This window comes from Microcaecilia unicolor, chromosome 8, assembly GCF_901765095.1.
Source record: "Microcaecilia unicolor chromosome 8, aMicUni1.1, whole genome shotgun sequence".
Lineage (NCBI taxonomy): Eukaryota > Metazoa > Chordata > Amphibia > Gymnophiona > Siphonopidae > Microcaecilia > Microcaecilia unicolor.
This window is the reverse complement of record NC_044038.1, coordinates 169885543-169907100: the sequence shown is the minus strand read 5'-3', so window position 1 is coordinate 169907100 and position 21558 is coordinate 169885543. Positions and strand designations below refer to the sequence as shown.

At 40.2% G+C, this 21558-nt stretch overlaps 1 protein-coding gene across 1 annotated transcript in view; it reads left to right on the top strand.

The window, feature by feature from the left end:
- Positions 1-21558, top strand: part of DDX46 (DEAD-box helicase 46) — a 51958-nt gene that overhangs the window by 4105 nt on the left and 26295 nt on the right. The window contains exons 2-11 of the mRNA XM_030212175.1: positions 715-903; positions 3175-3336; positions 5167-5275; positions 8843-9008; positions 10058-10203; positions 11854-11967; positions 12825-12990; positions 16877-16997; positions 17182-17357; positions 18650-18771. Of these exons, the coding sequence (XP_030068035.1) occupies positions 715-903; positions 3175-3336; positions 5167-5275; positions 8843-9008; positions 10058-10203; positions 11854-11967; positions 12825-12990; positions 16877-16997; positions 17182-17357; positions 18650-18771 (1471 nt within the window). The remainder of the gene's footprint in view (positions 1-714; positions 904-3174; positions 3337-5166; positions 5276-8842; positions 9009-10057; positions 10204-11853; positions 11968-12824; positions 12991-16876; positions 16998-17181; positions 17358-18649; positions 18772-21558) is intronic.

The following is a 21558-nucleotide window of genomic DNA, read 5'->3' as shown; positions in this document are numbered from 1 at the left end:
TTTGGTTCAGTCTGGTTGTCTCATCTGTGGCCCACTTTGCTGTTTTGTTCTGCAACTGGTTTGTGTTGCTGTTTCCCTCTGGTCTGCTGTGTACTATCAATTAAGGCTGTATTTTGATTAAAAATTGAATTGCACAATTAAACGTGTGCTGTTTATTCTCTCCCCCCCCCCCCCCCCAAGCTCCTTGTGACTCTGGGCAAAGTCACTTAACCCTCCATTGCCTCCTGATCTGCAACACAACAAAACTAAAGTACGTAATGGACATAACACAACTCTTCCATTATACGATGCCCTAATGTGGCTGTGCCACATGAACTTTATCTTGCATCACTTTGTATTTGTTCACACCGGAGTCTGCAAACGCCTCTTTGGTACTATGTAAGCCACATTGAGCCTACAAATAGGTGGGAAAATGTGGGATACAAATGTAACAAATTGCCCAGATTCACAAGGAGCTGCAGTGGGAATGAAAATTAATGTTTCTTGAATTGCATGGTTAATTGCACGATTAATCATGATTACAAATGTCTATCAAAATGCAGCCCTAAATAAATTAAAGAATAAAAAGTAATGAAAAGATAAGTACAAAATACATTTTGTCAAATTACATATTAAAGAACCTAAAGCAGCATGCAGAATAACTGCAAACTACCTAATTAAAAAATGCAGCCATGCTATAAATTATGACATGCCCTGCTTCAATTCGTAACCCAGGCATTACCGGAAGAGGTCTTCCTCCCGTGGACGTTCTGGAAGCAGATCCAAAAGCCGCTCGCCTTCCGATAAAAGAGCCAAACGAGGAGATGAACGGCGTTCTAGAAGCAGGGATCGAGACCGCAGGAGGGAGAGATCCCGCAGCAGAGACAGGAGACGATCCCGCTCCCGGGATAGGAAGCGCTTGAGGTATGGATTATACAATGTTTTTAAATTTGAGAGTTTCTCGGACGGATTGGGAGCAGTTGTACTCAGACCTTCATGTTTCCTTTAACACTGCCTTCATCTGTGCAGAAAATACCTGTAATTAAATTGGCAATCTGTAACCATTGTAGCAGTGGTCATAATGACATCCGATACAGACCATTTGATTCATGCAATCTGCCCAGTTAGTCCAGTCTTTGCTTCTAGTGTTTATCACAGCTGCCAGACAGACATGACTGCTTATAGGATATTTATTTATTTGTTTTTATATCCCACATCTGAAAATTAATTTCAGTTCGATGTGGCTTACATTTAACGGAACTCAATTACATTAACAGTATACTGAATAAAGTTACAATTTACAAGAATCACTTATAAATATACAATTCTCCAATTTTACAATTCAATATTAGTTAAGAATTTCTTAAAGTTAAATTTTCAGGTTTTTGTGAAATAGTAAGTAACTTTTTATACCTCTTATTTCCTTGGGAATTGATTCCACCATTTGGATCCCAAGTAATTTAACAGTTGCTGTGTGAATTGATGTTTTTGCAACTGGGTTGGTGGAGAAGGAGATAGACTTTGGATCCAAATGAGCTGAAGGAGAGCCTCCAAATATCTTCCCATGTGAGGTTGCAATGCTGTTGACCGACCTGTGTCAATGACATTCATCCTCATTTTCAAACCTTTCATTGGGGGTATCCTCAAGGAGGTGTACATTTCCATATTTATTTATTTATTTATTGCATTTGTATCCCACATTTTCCCACCTCTTTGCAGATTCAATGTGGCTTACATAGTACCGTAATCGGCGTTAACCAATTCTGGTATGAACAAATACAAGTTGCGAGTAATATCAAGGTGATATTATGGTACAGTTCTCCAGCAATGCATATTCTTTGTCTACTGAAAAAATAGTTTGCACTTCAAGCATGTGGCTCTTACCCAATCTACTTCCCATTTTCTGTAGTGAGCTTGCTTAGAGAGGCTGATAGTAGCAGGAACCACCCCCCCCCCCCCCAGAAAGATGATGGGGGCCACTCTGGAGATATCCATGGCCTCCATTGGCCCCCCAGGCCTTGCATTGGAGAACACTGACCTAGGGTATCACATTTTTTTCCCATTAGCTCAGGTACCCACTTAGACTGTAAGCTCTTTGGAGAAGGAACATTTGTACCCAATAATCAGCACTGTACATCCAGTAGTGCTTTAAAAATAAGTATTATTATTAGGCCATATAGGGAAAGGAAGGAGAATACAGTATATGGTAAGATATCTTTTGGATTTAGCTTATGCTTTTTTCAGTTGTACCTCATGATTCATGTACAGTAGGTATTTTCCTGTCCCTGGAGGATTTATAACAGAGGTGTCCAACCTTGGCCCTCACCAGGTCGGGTTTTCATGATTTCCACAACAAACAATATTACTTGTTCTCTGTGGATAAGCAGGATATAATCAGCCAGACATAAAGCTGCCCTCACTCCATTGGCAGTGCAATTTCCCTCCTCCCAGGGGGGAAGGTGATGCACAGAGTCTGCTTACAGCCTACCACTCCCGCCCTGCTGCCTCCTGTGCAACTAGTGCCCCACCTCCTCAGTCAGTTCTATAGCTTAGGACAACTTGCGTTTAGACCGTGAGAAGATGCAGGAGGGTTGTGTGGCTGATCTTGCTGTCCACAGAGAACCTCCATTTCAGGTAAGTAACCTCACTTTATACAAGTCGGTTTTCATTGTCTTTTTTTACTAGTTCTCATCCTGGATAGTAATCAAATTATTGGGTAGAGCCTTCAAGTTCCCCTATTTATTACCCATTCTTTCCATGTTATTACCAAGCTTTTTAATAATCTGAACAGCTATGAAAACTATTAAGGTTGTTGTCCATACATGTGACCTTATGGGATGGTACCTGGTCACCATCAACTTGCATGCACTGACTCAGTTGGTTTCTGGAAGATGTAGCCTGTTGATTCCAATCTGGTAACCTCCTAAATATGGCAGTAGTAAATCATGCTTCTGTTATTCATTTCTTGTTTTCCTCTTTTCCCTTCTCCCCTTGCCTCTTTTATTTGAGACAGTGAAGGGTGGATGTTTGTATTACTGTAACCTCCCAGCTCATTTCCCTGTCACTCTCCTGTATATCTATTCCAAGCATGCTTGAACGCTGATTGTAGCCTATTAAATACAATCTAGATTATTTTTAACCTAGGTTTTTTTTTTAAGTTCTATGTAAATCATGTAATTTGTTTTTCTTTTTCAGCCGGCGATCAAGAAGCAGAGAGAGGGAACGAAGCAGAGAGAGGGAGCGAAGTAGAGAGAGGAGAAGATCTCGAAGTCGTGAAAGGAGATGGTCTCGCAGCAGAAGCCGCACCAGGCGGTCACACTCTCTCAGCCCCAGCAAGAACAAAAAATCAGAAACACGGTACACACAGTAGCAGTTTGGTTTTTTTTTTATTCATTAAGATTGATTGAATACTTGTCATTGTATCTCATGTCTTTGCATAGAAGTTCCAACTCTTGAGTATTAGAAATGCATTATTGCATTCAGTTTCTGTGTTCCATTGTTTTTAATCATGCAGGGTCACTTCTAACCTGCTACTGTGGTCTATATGCAGCAGTCAGAGCTGGGAAAACAAAACAAAACCGAATTGCCTAAAATCTGCTCTTGTGGGTGGGTGGGTGGGTGGGGGGGAGGAGGAGGAGGATAGGACAATAGTGGTCACCTGAGGCTGGAAGAAACAGGGAAGAGAGGCGGCAGGAACCAGGTATTGTCCAGTTGCAAGCAGTAGGGGTTGAGAGCAGCTGTGGGAGGAAGTTGGGAGAAATAATAAAGAGGAGGGAAAAGATGAGAGAAGGGGAAAGCAAACTAAAACAAAAAACCCCCGAGAACAAGAATTGAAACAAATTTGTACGTATTTTCTTCTTTTAGTTCCTAAGAATTTTGGCTGGTGCTTCACTTTGCTAAATTTTTTTGAACTCCTGGTCATTGGTGAAAAGAATTTGTTTGCTTTTAGGAAAATGGAGACTTGTCTTCCTTATTTGCATAAACTATATGTAAAGCATTCCCAAGATCATTTTGTTACATTTTTTTGGTACCATCATTATTCAGTACATTTAGCCTTTAGTTGTGGAATAAGATTAATTTACCTTCCTGGAAAAGAAAGATGCTCTGTTCAGTCTGAATTCACTGGAACAATTGTCACACTCTTATGTGTAGAAACACTGTGCTATCATTGGGTGGAGCAGGAGAGAACCAGTGCTTCCATGGTGCAGGAATCGGCCCATTTCCCCCTTCATCCTCCTTTGCACTCCTCTAACATTAGTCCTTCCAGCCTAATGAAGCAGAGTGACTCGAAGGATATGGGGCTGTTTTTCTTCTACCTGACTACCCTCTGAAATTGAGAGGAGGTTGGAATGAGTGGAACCCCTGCTTCCTCTCCCTCATGGCTTTTCTGGTTTTCAGTCCGCAGCTGTAACCAAGTTCAAATCTCATTGTCTCCTTGTGATTTTGGGCAAGACACTTAGTCCTCCTTTGCTTCAGGTACAAACTTAGATTGCAAGTCCTCCGGGGACAGGAAAATGCCTACTATATACCTACTGTGCCTACTGTATTGTGGTGGGATCTTGCCAGGTACTTGTGACCTGGACTGGCCATTGTTGGACCTTAAGTCTGTCCCAGTATGGCAACACTTATATTCTTATATATCTTGCTCTGATCTACTAAGAAAGGAATGAGCTAAATCTAAATCCATTTACCCAGAAAATGAAGCAGAGAAAAAATAAAGCTGAACAGCAAATCCCTCATCTTTCCACTCACTAAGAAGCTAAAGAGGAGAGATACCATGAGCCTCACAGCTGCCAGAAAGGAGTATATAAAGTCTTTTGTCCACCAAAGGAGAGAAGAACAATAGAACCATAGACATTCTCTACATTTATATATGTTTTTCTTTCAGTAGGTAAACTTAGTTAAATTATTCAGAATTGCAAAGCAAAGTATGGGGGTTAGCCCAGTGTGGTACAGCTATGTAGTAGGTCTTTAAAGTCAGTGGTAATTATGTAAGAGAAAAAGGTACTGGGATGGCAGATTCTGCCTTCCACTCCAGCTGCTATGGGGAAGAGGAAGTTAGCTCAAAAAGCTTCCAGGTCGCTGACCTGGCAAAAAGTCAATATTGATTAATGCTGTACAGTTTGTCATTTAGCTAGGAATTGGTGATTGATTCATAAACTTTATTAGGTTCTTTTGATATTACAGTTCAAGATCTAAAGAAAAAACAGATGGCACTGAGGTTTCAAAGGAAAAGAAAAAAGATGACAAGGATGATGAGAAAGAAAAGGAGAAAGAAAAAGAGAAAGAGGACAGTGTAAGTAGAATATTGAAGGTACATGTGCTGTGCCATCTGCTTATTGAGTGGGCTGGATGCAGCTCCATAGAATATCTCTGAACCTGACCCTTGATTTCTATTGATGTGGTATTGTGGGATGGGAAGATCCTAAGAATCTGTTTGTGTCAAACAATCCTAAAGTCCATAATTGTTTTCATACCAATTATTTTTCATCAGTTATGTCACGTGGTAGTGACACAGGCTTATAGAGTAATAATGAAGTAAGTTCTCTGATTTTTATTTGGATTCTGTCACTGAAGCTATTAGTAGCAAAATATATGCCATGTCAACGTTCTGCTCCTTCCGCTTGACCTTTCTGTAATAATGTTTTACTCATTCAGCAGCAATTTAATACCATAGCTATTTTTTATTGTGCCACTAGGTAGATATTCTCTTTGCCTAACTATGCAATTCACCAGCTCTAGGCTATAGAATCTTGAGACTTTTCTTGCTGAGTTGCCTGCCACTTTAGGACATGAGTGCTATGAGTGCTGAGTCGTCCATTTAATTGACATTTTAAGAATGGATTTGTTTGCAAAATTAGCCTTTATTATTTTAGTTTTGATGAACAACAATTTGTTTCTGGAAAATGTTGTTGGAGTTAAGGATTAATGTAAAATGTTTGTGAGCCCAAATACAAACAAGAGAATTGCACATTCTTTAGCATCTTCAACAGACTTGTTCAGAACTAACAGGTTATGTCCATGAATCGGCAGGTGGGGATAAAAGTTCTGTGCTTAAGAGTGGGTAATGACCAACCAGTGGGTACTGGAGATTATCAGAGAAGGTTACAGGCTAGAATTTTCCCACCCCCTCACAGATTCATTCTTGGAGTGTCTGCAAAGAGCAGTTCAGTTCATCTTGCAGTACCTCCTTGATCTAGAATTGGTTATTCCAGTTCCCAAGGCCAGAAGGGACTGGGGAAGATATTCCATCTATTTTGTGGTCCCAAAGAAGGAAGGATACCTTTGTCCTATATTGGATCTTGTCAGTGAATCATGCCCTTCGGGTAACTCATTTCAGGATGGAGAACCTTTGTTCAGTGATGGCCTCAGCTCTTCAAAGTTTTTAGTGGTGGCCAATCATCAATCTCCTGTATTGATTGCCTCCATGGGCCAGGTGATTTGGAGGATTGCTGACCATTCTAGATCAGTGATTGTGGTTACACCAGAAAGCCATGGTATGCAGATTTGAGTCGGCTTCGGGTGGACAAACCGTTGCATCTCCCGCTTCACAAGGGACTCCTGACCAAGGACCAATACAGATAGAAGATCCCCCTTTGGCTTACGGTCTGGCTCTTGAAAGGTTAAAACTGAGGAAAAAAGGTTATGCTGAGAATGTTATTTCTACTATTCTTCAGGCTGGAAAACGCTCAACTTGGGCAGCTTATGCTTGTGATGAGCTCCTGGGCCAATCAGAGCCCAGACAACAAGTTTCAAATATATAGTGCTTCTTGTTTGTGTCAAACTAAAGAAAAAACACTTCTCTGTAATAGCTTTACAACAAACACCACCTTCTGGCCAAATAGGAGAAATACACTTCAGAACATAATGCAGGAAAACATCCAATACATTTTACTGGCTTAAAACACATAGTTTCTTCACATCTCCAAATTATGGTCTAAACAAATCATATCTGTTTGAGAATCTGAGTCATGTACAAGTGAATAACAGATATATTGTCTGTCACCTAAATTTTTTTTTGATCTCCATCCATCCACTAAATTGAGGACATCTAAAAACTGATGCAATCTCATCCTATCAGACTTAAGCATCTAGCTATCCCCCCAGAAAAATCCCATTTTGGATCAAAGGTAAGATTGAAATCACCTGATACCATAAAGGATCCCTTCTTTTACTGCTAAAGGTTTCTCAGATAAGTTCCCAAAAAATTCTCCCTGCTGGAAATTTGAAGCATACATGTTCACTAGAGTCATTGTGGTCCAATTTACAGTCTGTCTCCACATTAGCCACCTGCCCCCTTCATCCCTCCATTCCCTGTCTTTGGTAACCTTAAGATTCTTAGCAAAAAGTACTCACCCCTTTCTGTTAGATGCCCAAGCCTGTACTGGATATTCTTTAAGTCCTATTAATTTCTCATGAGCTTTCACAAGATGTCTCCTGAATAAAACAAATTGCAACGTTCGGTCGCTTTTTTTCTTTTAAAAGCAATTGCGTCTTATGAGGTGTGTTCAATCCTTTCGCATTTAAACTGCAATACCTCAGTTTCATAGTATGTGTCCCTTGTTCCATCGCTCTCCTTTTCCCTAGCAACCCATGCCGAAAGGCAAAGTCTGAACGGCTACCCCTGCACTCCCGCCACTTTTCTCCCCATTCCTTCCCTCTTGTCCACACCTCTCTCTATCCCCCTTTCACCCTGCCTTCAGTTACCTCCTCCCTCCATGATTTTATGTGATGACACTAGGCCCCATGAACCCTATGGCTCCTCACCCCACAACCCTTCCAGCATTTCACAACACCCAGTCACACTTTGACATAATCATTCACACAACCCATATTGGTACCCCCATTCCCACTCAAAGGAGCAACCTCCTCCTTAAATTTTACAATGTTCTCAGACATATACTCAAAACTTTCCACTCAAGCCTTTCATATGCATCCATTACCCTGAAGGACTCTATCTGATGATGATTCCATCTGCTCAGTATTCTGAGGTTTCATTGGACTCTGTGTCATTGCTTGCCTCTAATATTTAGCTAATTTCTGCATCACTGGCCAGAGCTGGATTCACACCAGATGCATCAATACCTTCCTTCTGGATTAGTGACCAAGCCTCTGATAACTGTAGTCTCTTTTGTTGGATCCATGAATTATAAGCAGCAAACCAAATAGAAGTAACCATTTTTGCTGGATATTATGCTGTCTCAAAAAGGCCAGCACCTCTCTAAACTCCCGGTGCCTTTGCAATTCTGCCAGACAGCGGGCCCACTTTTCCTTGGCTTTTCTCAAAATAATCTCCTTATCTTTTAGAGCTATGTAGGCAGGCCACTATATCCTTTGGTAAGTCCCCTCTCTTTGGACCCAGCACCCTGTGTGCCCTATCCATCTTGATATCTCTTCATCCCTTGTGTGTTCTACATTGGTCATTGTCCTGTCTCCTATAAATGCTCTTCACTATTTTTTCAGCATCAAGGTAGTCCTCAGTATCTGGGATCCCCTAAATCCGCACACATGGGGTATGTAATTAGCTTAAGAGGAATCATAGATTGCTGTGGATCAGTGTGAATTTGTTAGTGGTGCAGGACATTTTCTAAGTCCATGATAGTCTTCTGGACTGCCATTAATTGCATCATACTTCACTAGGCATAATTGGATATTCTGAGATATGTGGTCTCTGAAAGTGCTAGATAAAGTAATACCTTATCAGGAAGAGATTTGGATAATGGTCTTAAACAGTTTCTGGGAAAAGGAGACTTGCAGTTAATTGATGTAAGATTTCTAGTTTGTGGTGTTATAATTGATTCATTCTTTAACAAAAATAATTGAGGAAAAAAATTTCTTGCTTGACATGTATTTTTTGTAATAGAACTTTGACCAGAATAAGCTGGAAGAGGAAATGAGAAAGCGCAAAGAGCGAGTGGAAAAATGGAGAGAAGAACAGCGAAAGAAGGCCATGGAGAACATTGGAGAATTAAAAAAGGAAATTGAAGAAATGAAACAAGGGAAAAAATGGAGCTTGGAAGATGATGATGGTAATTGATTTTTGTTTCCCATTCTTTTATTGTGAATACTATGATGCTATTCTAAAAACAAAGCTAGCATTTGTTGTGGCATTCTTTCATGTGCTTAGTTTTCATCTTTTCTACTCATTGTCTTTATAGCACCAAAATTAAGTACGTACACTTAAGTGTATTTTCAAAATATAAGAAACCGATACAAACACATGTAGAACCAACAAAAAATAGTATGTCCATAAAAACAGTTCAGACAGCCTTTTCCTTGTCCACTGGACCAGTCCAGTCATATATGTTATGCCCTTTTACCAGCAGATGGAGACAAAGAACAAACAGCATAGGGTATTGTACAGTCTGCTGCTTTTCAGTATTCTCTGTCTCTAGCAGATGGTAGACCGCATCCTATGCAGCTGCAGTCTGATTAGCTTAAGATTTGTTCTTGAGGCTTGGGACACTCTTGAGCAAGGACTTCTCTGGTAGCTGGTGCCTTGGCCTCATTCCTTTCTCCCTGCCTGGTTTGGTGTGATTATCCCCATAGCGTGCCTGGCCCCTGCAAACCCCCAACAGAGAGCAGACTCGGCACCGACATGTCTGCTGTGCCACAGTGTTATGCCCTAGAAATGTCTAGAAATGTGCATTTGCATTTTGTTCCCATGGCTCATTGCAAAGGGTTAATGTTCAGTCTTTTTTTTTTTTCCAATTTGTACATATCTATGTGTGCATTGATAATATTCCAGTCTTAGCTAAATGAACAATCTGGCTAGCTAATATGAACCATTGTAAATTTGATTTCTGATATTACGCCATCACCAGCATATTGTCAGACTCAGAAATTAGATGTTTCTAGCTTTATGGATACATTCTAGAGTTCATTTTTATATACTGGAGAATGATTAGTCTGTTTCTTTAGAAAACAAAAATACTTTTCTAGCAAAACATTAGCAGGATGACCGAGATTGCCATAAGATTTATTGAAATTAAGTTGAAGCTTTGATGCTGCCTGCTTGAAATATTGGATGGGAAACCATACATCAGAATAACGCTTTTTCTTTTGGATTGTATTTCAGATGATGATGAGGAAGCAGGAGAAGGAGAAAAGGAAGGCGATGAGGTTGAAGATGAAGAATTGGACCCGTTGGATGCCTACATGGAGGAGGTCAAAGAGGAGGTCAAGAAGTTTAATATGGGCAGTGTGAAAGGAGGAAGTGAAAAGGTAAGAGAGTTTCTTAATGTGGGGATTTTAGGTTAATACATCATATAATAATGTAGATATTCGCTGTCCCACAAGAATTTTTTGAAGAACATGTTAAGACAACTTCACGTTATCAGTGCTTCCTTTCTCTCCAGCCGCTCCTACATGGTGGTTACTGCTACATCAGCTGCCTCTCCCTGCCATTTGCAATACTTACTTAGTCGACTGGCATCTCTTTTCACTTTTATGCTGATGATATACTATTTTTTTCTCACCAATTTGTTTAGTCCTCTTATCAGCCCACTTCAGGATTGTCTTGATCTAATCTGTACCTGGCTCTCTGAACACAAACTAGTCTTGAACAAACAAAAGACAGTAGTACCCTATTGGTTCACTGGAAGTTTCTCTATTCCTTCCATCGCTTTGAAAAACGTTTTGGTTCCCGTATCTGTCCAGTTGATTCCTTTCACTATTTGTGAGTTATTTTAGATTTCCATCTTGCTTTCTCTCCTCTCTAATTAGTTCAAAACCAGTTTCCTTGTCCTTTGCCAGCTCCGCTCAGTCCAGTGATATTTTGATCAAGATACTTTCCATTTCCATGTTCTTTCACTATTGGTTACCGGACTAGATTACTGTAACATATACTTGGGATACGCTCATGCAACTTAAAAAAAAAAATTTCAATCAATACAAAATACAGCTATTAAATTAATGTGCCATGCTCAGAAGTTTGACCACATGTCTCCACTTTTCCACAAGTATCACTGGCTCCCTATTGAGTATTCGGATAATATTCAAATTTCTCGTACTTACTTTGAAGGCCCATAGATTTGGCCTTCTCCACTACTCGGCGACTTTAACCATTCCATACTCCCACCCATCTTCGGTCTATTAATGACCATTGTTTGGTCCTTCCTGGTCCAAAATGTGCCTGGTTGGAATTCACTAGGCATCATGCTTTTTTCTTTTCTGCCTCTTTCTTTTGGAGTTCACTCCCTCTCGTTGCTTGGGCTGAATTGTCTTTTAAAACCTTCAGACCCACTATAAAAATATTGCTTTTCATCAAGCTTTCATCTTGAGTAGAGAGGTGTGATAGCCGTGTTAGTCCACTTTTAAAGGTAGTCAATAGAAATAAAATAAAACATGGAAAAGAAAATAAGATGATACCTTTTTTATTGGACATAAGTTAATACATTTCTTGAATGTGTTAAGGTTTATGTCCAATCTTATTTTCTTTTCCATGTTTTATTTTTATTGATTACCATCAAGCTTTCAATATTACATGAATCATGTTTTTCACCAAGCATTCATTACTACTTATGCAGGAATTAGTGCACTCAGATTCACTGTTTTTTCCTTATCCTTCTGTTGCTTTTCTCCCTCTTTTGCTCTTTCCTTCCTCTTATTGCTTTGGATGAGTCTAGTTTTTTTGGAATGTATGAAAGACCCTTTCCTGTCTTTTATTGTAGTTCTTTTCCTATTTTGTAATAATAATTTATCATTTAGTTTCGTAAAACCACCTAGATCTGCAAGTTAGTTCTGCGGTATATCAAGTTTTTATAAACTTTAAACTTCTATAAAGAGGGGTGATATAGTAGTTTTCATTTTTGTATAGCTTGATCTTATTTTCAGCACATGGTAGAGCATTCATTTTTTTCTTTTCTTTATTAGAAATCTGGTCCAACTGTTACAAAAGTAGTAACTGTAGTAACAACTAAAAAGGTATCCACAGACTCAGAGAAGAAGAAAGGAGAACTAATGGAGAACGACCAGGATGCAATGGAGGTAACCAGGAACCACAAAACCAATGGGGCACATGGATAAAGTGGCTGTTTAAATCGCTAAACTATGAAAGTTACTCATTTAAAAAGGGGTATAGGTAGAAATGTTCCAGACTGACAAAAGTAAATTATCTCTGTAAATAGTGCCATTCAAATTGTAGGCTTGTTTAACTATATCCATGAATTTTTAGCAGTACCAATTAAATTGATAGCACCATTGAATATCTGCTTGATGTTAAATGTAGGTCAGTTTTCAGATACGGATGTCTTATCCAGGTGCTTATGTTAGACAAGACAGAAGCATATGTGGCCTTATTAGGGTTTCACTTATCACATAGTCAGTTGGGATCTCCAGGCTTAGATTCGTGGCATAATGGAAAAGCCAAAATTAAAAATATATTCCTCCTATAATCTTACTAATTAGATTCCTGAGAGAAGCTGCTGAAGATGTATGTAAGAAATCTTAGAAACATAATAGGGATTTTGGTTGGTATGGAGAAAAACGAAAGGTGGTATACCAAGCTGATGAATTCTCTAAACAAACTATGCATTCTAGGTGGTTATGTATATGATTGCATGACACTGTTTATTTATTTGTTCTCTCTGCACTGAGGATAGATTCAAACAGCAGATCTAGACAGATAATTGTGTTTGACAAAAAAATTTTGTCTGCATGGGTGGACACAGTGACATCTAGAAGAATAAAGGCTGGTAAATTACACAAATTTACTGCCACACCACAGTGCAAAGCAGATAGACTCCTAAATTTAATGCATGTATAAAATGACATTACTTAAGAATTAAGTCTGTCAAATAAATGTGATTAACGTGTCTTTCATTTTATGTCCTGGAATGTTACAGTACTCCTCAGAAGAAGAAGAACTTGACCTTCAGACTGCTCTTACTGGCTATCAGACTAAACAGCGGAAGCTGCTTGAACCAGTTGATCATGGAAAAATAGAATACGAGTCTTACAGGAAGAACTTTTATGTTGAAGTTCCAGAACTGGCTAAAATGTCTCAGGAAGGTAAATAAAAGTTTATTGAAAAACTATATGACAAGGTCTGAAGTGATTTTCATTGAGGGATATGTAAGCACTAATATAGAGCTTTTTGAGATAAATTTTGTTCTTAAATCTGTAATGATTTATCCATTTATGGGAAGCAGAGGAGACCAAAGAGAACCCTTCTGATGCCAAGGCCACCCGTGGACATCTGCTTAAGCTTTTACACATGGTAGCTGGCATGGGTGGTGATGGAGGGAGGATGGATTCATACTCTAGATCAAGGGAGCACCAGTACTTCATTTTAGCTTTGTTGATTTTTTGCTGTAGTGGTTGTGTTAATAGCTGCATGTAGCAAATACAACAGTGCTGTATAATATGCTCTTCACAAAGGCTTACTTGGCTGAGAGGGTTTTGTAAGTAGTGTGATGGGGCCTTGCACCCTAATTCCTATCTGAGTGCAGAACCCACTGAAGAAGACAGGTCTAAGATATTTATTTAACATAATAAATTCTATCCCACTAATTCACACAAGAAGATATTTCATCAAGGACAGGCAGGGTATTAATTTTCACAAGTGGGTAACGCGGCACCGCGTTGACCGGTTTGGGCTTTGACAAACCATAAGAGCTTTTATGGAGTGTGAGACACACTCCACTACACATAAATGGGTACATGTTGCTCGTGCATGGCTACCGCAGTTCTTTTTTTTTACTGCGGTGAGGAGAAGACAGCGTGTGACTTCTCTTTAAGCCCAGTCTGAAGAGCTTTGCTTTTGGTGCCTTTCGGCATTTTTTTCAGCGGTTTTTCACTGTGCCTTTTTGGGCATTAGTTTTTCCTCTCTCTTCCCTTACCTTTTTTAGTTTATTTTGTCCAATTTTTTAAGTTTCTTTTCTGTCCGCTAGGCTGCATTTAGGCCTGGCCTCCGGTTGGGTCTTTTCCATCTTTTTTTCCTGGTCGCTTGTCCCTTTTTTTCATGCACCATTGCGTCCTTTGATTTAGCGTTGGAAGTTTTTCTGTCCAGGTCTTCTAAAGCTCCCAGTGGCTTTACGCACTGTACCCGCTGCAATCGGACAGTCTGTGGCACGGACACTCATTCTTAGTGTCTGCAGTGTCTAGGACCTGACCATAGCTCTGCTAATTGTGTCCTTTGTCTTCATATGAAGAGGAGTGTGGTAGCCATGCATACTTCCTACCCACCCCCCTCCTCCCACCCTGTCAGACTGTCACAGTAATGCTTGAATGTTTTCACTTATAAACACTGTCAGCTAGCACATTTGCTTATTTCCGATCTGAGGAAGAAGGGCAACCTTCGAAAGCTAATCAAGAAATGTATTAAGTTATGTCCAATAAAAAAGGTATCATCTTATTTTCTTTTCCATGTTTTATTTTGTTTGATTTCTGTTGATAATCTTCGTATGAAGAAAGGACGCAACTGTCCAGAGAGGCTCAATGAGAAGGTTTTTGGAGCCAAGTCTGGGTCCCCAACATCGGCATCATGGTTGAAGACGACTGCATTGGCATTGGTTCCTATGGCTGCCTAGAGACCCAGAGACACTGGGAGTGGTAGTGCATCAAGTGGGTCTGGCCCCCCGGACTTGGGCAGCGTCAGACCCGACCCAGAGGCAACGTGAAGATTGTACGTCATTCTTGAGGAATCGCGACACCAAGCTTTGGGTGAAGGCCAAGAAGCATCAGTATCGGTCCTCCTTGTCAGATGGCGCCGGGAGCTCCGGGGCATCAAGGGACTCGACACCCAAGAAGCATCGGTGCTGGGAAGATCGCCCCCCCTCTTTCCAGGAGGTGCCAGTGCACCTGTCTCCAGGCAGCCAGAACCTGACTTCTGTCTCGGTCCCATCTGTTCTCAGATCTGACACCCCAGTGTTTCCCGGTGTCTGTCCTCGATGAGCGTATCCGGGCCTTGCTCTCTGAACTGCTGGATGGCATCTTGTAGCACTGTGCATCGGTGTTGGGGGTGCTTGCGCCTACTGTCCAGCCTGCTGTGGCCCCGCATGGCCCTCAGACTAAACACTGCTGTGGTGCAACCTCCAGTGCTGGGGGCAGATCTGGTGTTGACTGCTAACCAAACTGATACCTCCTCAATGTTAGTGGAGGAAGCTTTGCTGGACTCAAAGGCGGAAGCTGACTCCTTGATGCCCCTCTCGGGGACTTAGCTCCTCAAAGTTGAGGCAGGCTTGGCCTCTGCCCTCCCATGAGGAGTTTGACACCGATGAGGAATGTTCATGGGAGTTGGATGAGGATCCTTGGTACTTCTCCTCCAATGAGTCCTATGGTATCCCCTCTGAACCCTCCCCTTCACTTCAAAGGAGACAGTCTCCCTGGAGAGCCTTTCATTCACTTGTTTTGTAAAGGAAATGGCTGAGGCTGTTTTCATTTGGAAGTGGAGGATGAGCGCAGGGATAAAATGCTTCAGGTCTTGGACTATGACTGTCCCTTTCCATGAGGTACTCAAGGAAGTCCTCGATCGAAACTGGGAGTCCCCTTCTGTTGGTCCCTGTCATGCCCAAGAAGATTGACACCCAGTACCGGATCTACAGTAAATCTGGTTTTGATAGGCCTCAGTTGCCTCACAACTCCATTGTGGTGGAATCTACTCTCAAAAGATCCAGAGGTTCTAGAGACTATGCCTCTGTGCCCCCATGCACAGAAGCTAGGACCTTGGACTCTTTTGGGAGGAAGATGTTCCAGGCTTCAATGCTTGTGTCCCATATACAATCGTACCAGCTCTTTATGAGCATCTATTTGCGGGACTCCATGTGAAACGTACGTTTATTGTCCAAATTCAAACTGGAACACAATCTTCAGTGTTTGTTCCAAAATTACACGTCCCTTGATATAGACTTTAAAGCGCCTCCTATCACCAAATGTTTAGGCAGAATTTAAAGCCATAATTAGCCTCTCTCTTCCCAATTCCAGCGGAACCCGTTTCGCGAAACTGTCAGCTTTGTCAGGGTCTATGGGAACCACACAAGCACTCAAATCTAAAAAATAATATAAAGATGTTACCAAGCAACAGTACTATTGTGCAGTGAGGAGGCTTGCACATTATTATCTGGACTTTCTCACTTTGAAACGAGTAATTCCGATGGACAGATATTTTAAACCTTAATAGGAAATTAGTTAGTATGGAGATCAGTGAGTCTATTTTGGCTGAGTGTTGTGTAAGGTAGAACGAATCCCTAGAGGATTAAGGATGACTAAAGAGCCACGGGGAGCCTGGATTGATTGTACCCTGAGTGGTAGCTAATTAAGCTGTATCAGCACATTGAATGGTGTGAAAAGTATCTTTAAACTAACATGGTAGGAATTAATATACATAGAGGCTGTCTAAAAATAGTACTAATCAGGTAATTATTTTATAATTTGTAGATACTTGTAAAGAATGCAGGTTTTTTTGAGTCACAAGAACTTGGTGTACATTGAAGACAACACTGTACTAAATGTCTCTCTGCTAGTTTCCTTTTAAAAATAATTGGAGTAAGTCTAATGGTTTTAGAGAATCACATGATCAATTGAGTGCATGTGTTGACTCAATTTTTATAATGCTGATTCGGTTCTTCAGGATAATTGGTTATGTACTTTAACCAGTGACATGAATTCCCACCTCAGAAGATCCTGCAGGGCAAGGGGGGGCCCTCTTACTGCTACTCCTATATCTTCTAAGATGAAGCCTCTCTTTGGAGGCTCTTCTGGTATTTTGCTGGGGGGGGGGGGGGGGGGGCTTCATTTGAATTTCTGCCACTTGGAAATCTGCCTGGCCTCTTTTTGCTTCTGATCTGAGTTTATTTGGGGATTGTAGAAAGTCAACAGAGATATGGGAAATCTAGACTTTTTAAGGATGTTTCGTTGATCATAAAATGAGCTATTTTCTTGCCCCTTTCATTGCCAGAGGTGACTGCATACAGGCTGGAGATGGAGGGCATCACTGTCAAAGGAAAAAATTGTCCCAAACCAATCAAGACGTGGGTACAGTGTGGCATTTCCATGAAGATTTTGGGCTCCCTGAAAAAGTAAGGAAACCTTTCTGAAGAAGAGAGCAAGTCTGTGGCTCTGTAATTTGTCCTTAAGGCACGCTAATGTACAAAACAAGTGTCCTGACAAGCACTAAAATTCATTATTTTCACATGAATATATCTGTTCAGGAACATTTGTGGATCATGAAACTTTAATTCCATTTATTGTTTCTTTTTAAAGGCATGGCTATGAAAAACCAACTCCTATCCAGGCCCAGGCTATTCCTGCAATTATGTCTGGACGAGACTTGATTGGTATTGCTAAAACAGGAAGTGGAAAGACCATTGCATTTCTGCTGCCAATGTTCAGACATATCATGGATCAGAGGCCATTAGAAGAAGCAGAGGGTCCAATAGGTACAGATAAGTATGGTCAAAACTGTGTGGAAGAAATCAGCCCAATAACCCAATGGTATGTGTTTCATCAGACAGGCAGGAAGCGCTGGTTTTTGGTTAGAAATGACAACACCTTTGGACAAATAAAGGTTGTACACGTATTGGGTGGTCAGAAGTGTCCAAAGTGACCTCTGAATTGCCATGACATCTGCCCATAAAGGTTATGAAGATGACTATTTGTTCACATCTGTGAGTAACAAGTTGTCTTAAAGCGTCTCTCACATGGTACTTCGTGAGTGTAGAGCAGGCTTTCACTTGTCTTAAAAGTCCAAGTGCAAGGAGATCTGACATGCAACAGAAAAGGACTGATCACTTTTCTAGTCTGTTTAGCAATTGATTTTCAAGGGAAAAGACTAGGTGATGATAGAGTATATCTGGCTATACTATTTGCAGTTTCTTACCAGTAGAGGTCAGGACTTACCAGGTTTATGTTGTGTTTCACAAATTAGTTAAATCATAACTTATGTTGGTGGTGGATTTCATAGGTAAGTTCATTTATTTTACTTATGATGTATTTAATTTGATCTCTCTTTGCTTGATGTTGTGGTTATTCTATTATTGCAGCCATGTGTAGCTATTTGAAACTACTGCTCCTTACCAAGAGTACTTTTATTGATTGGTGGGTTAGAATAATCAAATAAATAAAGGAAATCCTCAAACATCTTTTTCTCTATGCCCTTCTCGAACAACAGCAGTTAGCATATCCGGTTTTAAAAAAGATTTTGATAAGTTGTTGAAGGAAAAGTCTATAGTCTGCTATCGAGATAGACATGGGGGAAGTCACTTCTTGCTCTGGGATCAGTACCATGGAATCTTGGTACTCTTTTTGGAATTCTGTCAGGTACTTGTTACCTGGACTGGCCACTGTTGGAAACTGGGCTAGATGGACCATTGTTCTGACCCAGTATGGCTATTCTTATGTTCTGCCCCAGCTCATCTTTACTGATTTTCTCTCTGCCCACTTGTTCCTACCACACTTTCTCTTCCTTTCCTCCCTTTCCAAGCTATGCATTCTCCTGGCGGACTTGTCTGTCATTTTAGAAAATGTGTATGTGGCTGGATGTTAGATACCATTTTACATGCATGTATTTTCTGAATGACTTATGTTTTTTTATTATATATAGGATTAGCATGATCTTTGTATTGAATGTCATAGGATCAATTTTTTCTCAAGAGGCAAAGTAGTTCTATAAAACCATTTTCACACATTAATGCTGTTTTTATTTCTAATACACTGGTTTCTTCATTTGTAGCTGTCATCATGACTCCAACTCGAGAACTGGCTCTGCAGATCACTAAAGAGTGTAAAAAGTTCTCCAAAACATTAGGACTTCGAGTTGTTTGTGTGTATGGAGGAACAGGAATCAGTGAACAGGTACTTATAGTTAATTTGTTACATGCAAATGTCCATGAGTTTTAGTTAAGCTTATCTCTCTTCTGATATGTTAGATTTTGCTGCCATTTGCTTTTCTAATCTCTTAGTAATAGGTGACTAATGTTCATATTGATGTTGCTAATTTTCCTCGATCTTCTACTATTTTAGTTTTTCTTGCAGACACTGATCAACTCGGCTCATTTTCCTACTCGTGGAGGTGTGGTCATACCCTTGATCTAATTATATCTTCATCTGCATCATTTACTGTGGGCCAACTATCTGCACATCCTCTCCTTTGGTCTGATCATTTTTTGGTAAATTGTACCATTTCTCCATTGTCATCTCTGGTTCTTTCTTCCAGTCATTTCACAATCCACTTGTTTTCGTTAACATGATCCAGAGACCACACCTCCTCTTCACTTTTTGCCTCCAGATTTTTCTTCTTTGTCTTTAGATGCTAAAACAGCTTGTTGGAACACTGTTCTTTCGGCTTTTTCACTAATCCCTCTACTTTCACTATGTCATCTGGACAAGGAAAAAAATCCCTGTTATCACTGTGGTCTCTCGCTTCTCTGCCATCAAATATGAAAGGCTGAATGCTACTGGTATAGACGCTGTACAAAAAGTTCCTCACAGGAACTTAAGTCTTGTCAGAAATTCAGTAGTATGAAAATCAAGGAGGCTAAGTATTTTAGCTCATATCAATAACTCATTGTCTCCCCATAGCAGAATGACTCAGGTTCAAAGCTGCTTGTTTAGTTTTTCAAATCATACGGGGTTTCACTTCTGAACTGCTGATTAAGACTGCTTCGCTACATCTGGTCCAGTCTAACAGACTGAAAAAAACAACTGATGCTTGCATCACCATTTCAAAAGACAACTCGATATCAGAAGATTTACAGCTTTCTATTCCCTGTACTTGGAGTTCAAATATGGAACACTCTACCTATTGCCATCAGGACAGAAAATAGCTACCTTAGTTTCAGGAAGAGGCTAAAAACCTTTCTGTTCCCAAAGACTGCTTCATAATAATCCATTATGACTTCTACCTCCTAGTACCATCCACTATCTTTTCTTATAATATTTTTGATCTCATACATTACTTCAGTGATATCTAATTTTCTCATACCTCACACTAACAGTGTCTGCTTTTGTCTTAAGTAGATTGTAAATCGCACTGAACCCTGGAAAGGGGATATTAGTGGTATACAAGAATTGATTTGAATTGAATTTTCAAAGCACTTAGACTTACAAAGTTTTTCATAGGTTACTATATAATTTTATATGTCTGAGTGCTTTGAAAATATGCCTCGAAGCATTCTTGTTATTCAGCAGTTATATTCGTCCTCTAACTCTATAAAATCACTGTTTTCTGTGGTCTCCTACCTAACTCAGGGGACCGTGTAAAGTGGATACATCAATCCCCACAGCTACCGAACTAGCTAATTGTTTTATGTCTAAAATTTCCTCTTTAACTAGTTTGCTGAATGTTTCTTCAGCTTCTACAGCTGTAGATACATACAATATTCAACCATTACATTTCTCACCCCCATCTTGTTCTGCAGTTTGCGGTAGCTTTAACCTCCCTGTGCTCTCTCACTTTACTAAAGTTTTTCATTCTATGCGTTTCACAACTTCTTCTTTTGAATCACGGTTTGTCTCTCAGTTTTCAATTAACCACAGAAAGTCTTTCTTCTGGTACAGTACCACTGCTTGGAAACAAGCAGTAGTTATTCCAATACTTAGAAAGTCTACCTCCGACTCTTTCTGTCCCACAAGTTATTGTCTGGTGTCTGATTTCCCATTCTTGTCCAAACTTTGTGAAAAAATAGTTTTGATCAACCGCTCTTTGTGGTCAGTTTTCAATTCTTCACTCTCGTCAAACAGGTTTCCAGTCATTTCATAGTACAGAAACCACAATTACAGCTCTACTAAGTGAATTGCATGCCATTCTTACTCAGGGAAAAATAGCCCTGGTAGTATCATTAGATCTATCTGCTGCATTTGATTTAGTAAGCCATTCCACTCTCATCTCGTCTTCAGGAAATTGGTCTTTTGAGGTAAGGTACTAGATTGGTTTGTTTCATATCTCACTGATCGCACATTCACTGTTCTAACCCCATTTTCCAAATCCTGTGATGTTCCCCAAGGTTCCATTTTCTCTCTATTACTCTTTAATATCTATTTAAGTCCTCTGGCTACGTTGATTCAGGATTATAACATTAGATTTTTACTTTATGTAGACGATATTTTGCTGGTGTGTCCTGCTTCCCATGTTTCTCCTGATCTTACAGTTCTACAAACATATCTGGATGCTCTTGCAGAATGGTTATTAAGACACAAGTTGGTTCTCAACCCTGATATAACGGTTACATCATGAATCACGGGTTTTCATCCTTCACCTCCTTTCCTCTTTCACATGCTGATTCCCTCAGTTAACTTCCTTTTGGTAGTTAGGTATTATCCTCAACTCTAAGCTTTGCTCCTTAGGTAGCCCAATTGCTCAAGACTGTAAATTAGGGTCCTTATCCTCAATTCTAAGCTTTGCTCCTCAGATAGTCCAATTGCTCAAGGCTGGAAATTAAGATCCATCCGAAGTTATATTGATTCCATACTTTTCTAATAACAGGCTTGGACTATTGTAATTCGGTTTATTGTGAAATTTCAAAGTCCTTGTTACGTAGGCTTCACACCCTCCAGAATTCGGCAGTCAGATTACTATTCAAAACCTGCAGGTATGATCATGCCACTCCTCTTTTGGCACAACATCGTTGGCTTCCCCTACGC